General features: G+C 41.1%; 6 protein-coding genes across 6 annotated transcripts; 2 read left to right on the top strand and 4 right to left on the bottom strand.

The window, feature by feature from the left end:
- On the bottom strand, positions 1 to 1,150 carry NEMIN01_2420 (uncharacterized protein; the record flags this gene model as incomplete). Its single annotated transcript, XM_051478362.1, has 1 exon — positions 1 to 1,150. A coding segment is annotated over one exon (1,150 nt), but the record flags the coding sequence as incomplete, so codon positions are not given.
- Positions 1,151 to 1,637: 487 nt separating this feature from the next.
- NEMIN01_2421 (uncharacterized protein) lies at positions 1,638 to 2,972 on the bottom strand (the record flags this gene model as incomplete). The annotated part of the gene is made up of 1 exon (XM_051478363.1): positions 1,638 to 2,972. One exon carries the CDS (start codon positions 2,970 to 2,972, stop codon positions 1,638 to 1,640), a length of 1,335 nt encoding a protein of 444 aa, XP_051334323.1.
- Positions 2,973 to 3,256: 284 nt separating this feature from the next.
- Positions 3,257 to 3,607, bottom strand: NEMIN01_2422 (DNA-directed RNA polymerase II subunit RPB4; the record flags this gene model as incomplete). Its single annotated transcript, XM_051478364.1, has 1 exon — positions 3,257 to 3,607. The coding sequence occupies one exon, from the start codon at positions 3,605 to 3,607 to the stop codon at positions 3,257 to 3,259; it is 351 nt and encodes a 116-aa protein (XP_051334324.1).
- Positions 3,608 to 3,634: 27 nt separating this feature from the next.
- On the top strand, positions 3,635 to 4,276 carry NEMIN01_2423 (uncharacterized protein; the record flags this gene model as incomplete). The annotated part of the gene is made up of 1 exon (XM_051478365.1): positions 3,635 to 4,276. The coding sequence occupies one exon, from the start codon at positions 3,635 to 3,637 to the stop codon at positions 4,274 to 4,276; it is 642 nt and encodes a 213-aa protein (XP_051334325.1).
- Positions 4,277 to 4,293: 17 nt separating this feature from the next.
- NEMIN01_2424 (tRNA (guanine37-N1)-methyltransferase) lies at positions 4,294 to 5,487 on the top strand (the record flags this gene model as incomplete). The annotated part of the gene is made up of 1 exon (XM_051478366.1): positions 4,294 to 5,487. The coding sequence occupies one exon, from the start codon at positions 4,294 to 4,296 to the stop codon at positions 5,485 to 5,487; it is 1,194 nt and encodes a 397-aa protein (XP_051334326.1).
- A 93-nt stretch (positions 5,488 to 5,580) lies between these two features.
- NEMIN01_2425 (uncharacterized protein) lies at positions 5,581 to 6,636 on the bottom strand (the record flags this gene model as incomplete). The annotated part of the gene is made up of 1 exon (XM_051478367.1): positions 5,581 to 6,636. A coding segment is annotated over one exon (1,056 nt), but the record flags the coding sequence as incomplete, so codon positions are not given.

Consider the following 6,636-nt stretch of genomic DNA (forward strand, 5'->3'; position numbering starts at 1 on the left):
GGTACTCTTCGCTTTCTTCTTTCTCTTCTCTGTCTTCAGAGTCTTCTTTGCTTTCAAAGTGGTAGTCCACTACGCCATTCTTTGTGATTATGCTGAACCTTTTGTAGCCTTCGTTCTGTATCGATCTTATAACGGCTGGGTCTGTGTCCGATATTCCTACTACTTTGAACACGTTCCTTGTGATTGTTTTGGTTGGGTACTTTATGTACACCTGCACCAAGTTGATCACTTTTGACGCATTTGCTGTCCTTATGACCGTGTTCTTGTCTATCGTGTGTTTGCTCCCAAGGATTTCTGATATGCTCCTGTGGAAGTACTGGTTGTACACTATTGCCTTCTCTCTTGCCACCAGATCTTCTATTACTTTTGTCCTTATCTCGGTGTTTATCGAGTCGCTTTGTTTTTTGTTCTTATCTGTGCCTGGATTTGCCCCGAATGACTCTTTCTGTTTTTCGTAGTGCGTGTTTAGGATGTACCTGCTCCGCCGTATCTTTCCTTCAAACTCTGTTACTGTTTTTATCTCTGTGCATCCTGTCAGTACGTGTCTTAGTGCTATATTTGCCTTTTTATTGCTCATGCCCAGATACTCCTTGATGTCTTGTGTGGTCACTCCCTCCTCTCTGTGCAGAAGCCCTACTATTTGGCTGTATATCGGCACATTCCGCAGCCATTCTTTTGGTACAGAGCACTCTTTCATCTGATTGTTGCTTATCACCGGGTTATTTGTTAAAAATATTTTATTTTCTTCTTTTTTGACTAAACCTGCACCGCACAGTTTCTTGATGAAGTAGAAGAAAGACTTTGCTCCTACCTTTAGCTTGCTCCTTACGACATTGCAGTCAATCGGGTCTTTATTCGTGATCAGCTCGTGAAATATGAAGTAGTATTCCGGACAGTTGAACTTCAGCCGCCCTTTTGTGGCATATTCTGTGAACTCTTTGTTTGTTGGGCGGATAAAAAGGCCATTCTCTTCTCCCGAGGGAGCTCTGAAGAGAGTTGGGTCCAAGTTCTCTTTCACTGCAGCAACCGACTCGCCCGTGACTATTTCTCCCTTTCCTGCTCCAACTATCTGGTTTATCTCATTTTTGCTGATTTCTTCTATTGGTACGCCATAGAATCCTTTTCTGCACAAATCTTCTGCCGTAAACATTGCAAAGTTCGCCTCTTAAAAATAGAAAAGCATAAATATTATTTTATTTTGCCCAACCATCAAGTAGATGAAAAAGAAAAACAGAATAAAACTAAAAACAGAAAAGAGTGGGCTAGAACAGAAAATAAGCAGCCACGAATAGTTGATAGTGTATGGCAGGAACAACATAAACTTATTTTTAAATCATGGCAGTTGGGATACTAGGAGTACGGCTGTGCATAGGATATGAATTTATTGATTAGCTTTTAGCACACTGCAGTGTTTACGGTTTTAGTTTTGTTCTAAAGACTAAAGTGCTTTTATTGCTAACTTTCTTAGTACTCTCTGTATTTATTCTTTGTCTTGGGCTGGGGCCCGTACAATAATGAGTAATTGCCACATATACGGCTGGAAATAGCTAATTATCACAAAATAGCACAAAATAACATAGATAGAAATTATTCATTAATATTATCACTGCATCTCCTTATAGCTGTCTTATTAGTACTTATTTTACGGACATAGGTGCTGATGACTTGACATACACTGTTTTGACTACTTCCGGGCACTCTGCGCCTATGCATCCGCTGCGTGGTATATTTGTGGGTGCTGCAGGCCTGATGAATCCCGGGTGCATTTGGTTGGGCGGGCATGTCCCCATGGCTCCCATAGGGCACTCACCGGACAGGGGGATATTTGGGTTGGTGCATCCTTCTTTGCACACGAGTCTTTTCTTCACTAGCTTTTTAACGATGTAGTACTTTTTGTCTGCCTTTGGCTCACTTGATGGCGTGATTATCTTTTCTTCTGTTTTTGTCTTTATTTTTGTTTTTTCTTCTGTTGGCTGCACTGTCTTCACTGTTGTAACTGTGGTTGTCTTAGTCGCATGCTTGGTTTTTATTGACACTTTGTCTACTGTCACTGTCTTTGGTACGAATATTGTGCTGAATTTAGTCCTCTCCACGTGATCACTGATTGTTTCTGTTTGTGTTTTGGTCGTTGTTTCTGTTTCTGTCTTTACCACTGTTTTTATTTCTGTTTTTGTCTTTGTTTCTGTGATGTAATTATCCACCGTGTTCACCACGTACTGTGTTCTCACCGTTGTCTTGTAAACCGGAACTGACACCTGCACTGTTGTGGTTGTGGTAGAGAACGGTATAGTTATTACATTCCCATCCATGTGAAACTTTGGTATCTCCCGCAGAGCAGCGTTCTCGGGGGGAACCATGGCATTCTCCATGATGTTGTGGTTTGGCTTCAAATTCGGCAGTTTTTTGGGAAAGTTTTGATTTTGCAAAATCTGTATTTTTTTATCTAGCTCTTCTAATAAGGTATTCTGTGTCTTCCCGCCAAAGAGCACGTTATCCAGCGCAGAGATGGGCACTCTGTGCACTTCTATTGTCTCGTCATCTGGCGGGCTTTCTGTCACATTCACCCGCACTGTCTTTGTCTTGCTGACGGTTTTTGTGACCACCGAGGGAATGTGCATATGCGGAATCTCGCTGGGAATAGCCATGGTCTCGCAGCCGCACGAATTACTGCCCAGGCAGATGCACTCTCCTGGCGGGTGCGCCTTATTGGCTATGCTTATGAACTTCTCCAGGCCATTGGCCAGCATAGCTATTTTACACATCGAATAAGCGCACGCTTCATCCTTGTGGATCGGAAGATTGAAGCTCTTGGCATACGAGTCGTATGCTGGCATGGGCCTGTAGATGGAGCTGAGACAATCATTGTAATTTATTCCATACAGCTGGCATCTCATGTCATTGCTATTGTACGCGAGGACACGTGAAGGAGCCAGAAGCAGGATGGCTCTTAGGAATATCTTTCTTTTTCGCATTCCTAAAACAATGCCCGTGTCTATTAACTATTTACTTTGTGTTTCACAAATGTCATTGGACAATGGCAAAACATAAAATAAACACAATTATGGAAGTATTGTGCTGCTGACTGTGCGTGCATGCACATGTTTGCACATCTATATCTATTATTCATTTTATACTAAGTGATCTATTCGTGCAAAACAAATTTTTATAAATATAATACAATTCTATGATTTATTATACACTGCCGTTATTTCCTGTCTGTCTCCATCTCTTTACTGCACAGTGTCTGTTGCGTGTTCTAGTTAGTTGGTATCTCTGCGATTTCATTTAGCAGAATGTCCAGCGCATAGTTATCTATTCTATTCAGCGAGGGAATGAGGGCCTTTGCGTCTGTGTGTCTCTCTGGTGACAGATTGATAATCAGCGATGCCTCATAGTCGGATATTCCTGCATTGACCAGCGTTCTTCTGACTCTTTCAGCCCACGACGGGTTCCTGGGAGAAGGACAGGTCCTTAGATACTTCAGAATTCCCTGGAAGGCTTCATTGTTCTCCATGCCCCTTTCCATGCGTATTCTCTCGACTATCATCAGTGCCTCGACTGAAGAGATAGACTTAGACTCGTCTTTGGCTCTTTCGATTATTTTCATAAAAATAAAAATAAATTTACACTTATAATGGAAGGAGTAAACGCATACTACTCGATACTTCAGTGCGCTCTGAATAAAGAAGAGAGGCCCATTGACAAAGAAATAGGAGAGTATAAAGAAGCACTAGCTAAAGAAACACGCTCTGCTTATAAAAATATAGCAAATAGCAATGCATTCCCGTACTGTTTGTGCTCTCTTTCGCTCTCTCAGGTAGAAAGGGCTATAGAAATAGAATACGTCTCATTGACTCCTAGATCTATGCACATAGGCTTAATTACAGCAGAAAATATCTCCAAAGACAGCTGCAAGAGCGGCAAACTAAACAAGGAAGTGCTGATCTTAAGGTGTAGATGTGCTAAGAACAAAGAGATAGACTGGGACAGCAATCCGTTGTATGCCAAGGTGGTCTGTCTGCTAGTTGACTACAAAAATAAAATAGAAAGCAACATGAAAGTGTTTAACAAAATATTCAAAAATAGGGAAATAGATGATGGTGAGAGAGAGGACGAAAGTAAAAGTGAAATAAAGGACACTGAAATAGAAAAAGAGCTAGAAAGACGAATCAGCAAGAAAAACATAAGGGAACTGCTCAGAACAACAGAAATAACCGCAGAACAGAACAAACTTCTCAATAAGATAATAAAGAGCACAAGAAAAATAAAAAAATAAAAAGAGAGCGAATAAAAATGGAAGAAAACAGAATAGACAGCGATGCATATACGAGCATACTTAGCAGAGAGTACTCAGAGAGAATACCGTGCAGGGTTCTCTCAGTAGAAAAGAGTGAGATAAAAGATACCTTAAAAAAAGAAGAAAAAATACTCAACGTAAAAAGAGTCCCGAGAATACTCCACTCTTCCTTTCTCAGTAACAAAAAGGGAATAGAAATAGAAACAGAAAAAAAGAATGAAAAAGACACAGTGTGGATACTTCTTAAAGAAGAAAGTAGTAGGGGAGATAGAGCTGTGCTAGTTCTGAGCTATGAATACTTCACACACAATGAGCTGCTCAAAAAGGCAGGAATAAGTGAAGACGAATACCAGTCCAGCTACAACAAGGTAGGAAACATCATCCATTTGAACCTAAAGGACGACTCTGTAAAGCACAAAGAAATAATCTCGCAGGTGCTTCTGGACAAGATAAAAGACTGCAAGACGGTCATAAGAAAGTGTTCAAACATCAACAACACGTTCAGAAATATAGAAATAGAGCATCTGGCCGGCAAAAGAGCATACAAAACAGTGCATAAAGAGAACGGGCTGCGCTTTTCCATCGACTATGACAAAGTGTACTGGAACTCGAAGCTGCAAAAGGAAAGAGAAAATCTTTCTGGTAAAATATCTAAAAATGAGACAGTTTGCGATCTGTTCTGCGGAGTAGGCCCCTTTTCCATTCTGGCGCTGGCGAAAGGAGCCACTGTGTGGGCAAACGACTTAAACCCCGACAGCATAAAAAACTTTAAAGAGAGCATTGTGCTGAACAGAAAGGTGCTCGGTGTGGAGAGCGAAAGCGTTGTGTGGAATGAGGAGCTGGAAGATAGAATATTTCTGTACAATTTAGACGCACACGACTTTTTGATTAAATCAGCAGAAGAGAAGAAAAGAAAAACAAACAGTAAGATTTTCAACCACTACATACTGAACCTGCCAGAGCTAACCCTCAGCTTCATAAAATACTTCGTAAAGATAGAGGAAGATGTGAAGGAAGAAACCAAAGCAACAGTGCACGCGTACTTCTTCATAAAAACAGGAGAGAGTGCAGTTGAAAAGATAGAAGCAGAAATGAACAGAAAGGTCATTTGCACGAGCAGACTAGTAAGAAAAGTGTCGCCATGCAAGGAAATGTGGCTGGTGTCATTTGAACTGCTAAAGAATAACTAGAAATAAAGCAGAAATAGATAAAGAAGGATGGACTATTGATAAAAATAAAGGCGGCAATGGATTAGTTATAGAGATATAAAAAGTACAGTTGTTTTATTCTGATAGTTTTTTCTTCACTGAGATCAGCATGTTCTCCAGGATACTACTCTGTTCTTCAAGGATTGCCTGTGTCTTGTCCTGTGCTGATGGTATGAACTCTCTTTTGTATGCCAGTACATTCTCTGAGAGCGAAGTCAGTCCATCGCCCAGTAAATTAGACCTTTTCTCTAGCTGATTATACTGCGACGATACGCTTTTTATTTCTGGCCCAAGCGACTTCCCTGCCTGCTCCAGCACCTCCACCAGCAGACTATTGTACTTTTCGTTGATGCTGGCTAGTTTATTTGTTAGCTTCAGTATCCCTCCTTCTTTTAGCTCATTCAATCTGTCTCCCAGATACTTTCTGCTTATTTTTAGCTTATCAATAACCGACTTTTGTTTTTCCAGTCGCAAAGAAAGCTCGTCGTGTCCGAATATTATCTCAGGGTATAGATAGCCAGGATATGGATTGAGGCTATTTGCCTGTGCCCACAGTTCGTTAGAGACGTTACTCGGCTTCTGAGGAGCGGGAGAAGATGGGTCAATTAAGTTATAAAAAGTATAGGAAAATTTGTACATGGGACTATTTTTGTCATACGCCTTTTCCAAGTAGTCTATGGTACAGTGTACATCGTCAATAGATCCGGTTGTATTTCTTAGCGAGGAATTAATAATGCTGTTGGATGATGCGTTAGCTGATTGATTGGCACCAGATAAACCTATACCGGTAGTATTGCCGAATGCATTGCCAAATGCAGTGCTACTAGTACCGCCCCCAAACCCAGTAGTGTTACCGAATGCATTGCCAAGGCCACTACTAGCAGCACCGAATGTGTTAGTACTGCTTCCAAAGCCGGTATTGGTAGAAGTAGCACCGAATCCAGTGCTAGTAGCACCAAAACCACCTAGGCCACCTGAGCTAGCAGATAACGGGCTGCCTCCTAATCCAGGAGTAACACCAGTATTTCCAAACCCAGTAGTATTAGTGTTTCCAAAACTAGTAGTATTGGCATTTCCAAATCCGGTGGTGTTCATATTGTTGTTTCCAAATCCAGTACTATTAAGATTTCC

Source organism: Nematocida minor, assembly GCF_024244105.1.
Source record: "Nematocida minor strain JUm1510 chromosome Unknown 7273, whole genome shotgun sequence".
Classification (NCBI taxonomy): domain Eukaryota; kingdom Fungi; phylum Microsporidia; genus Nematocida; species Nematocida minor.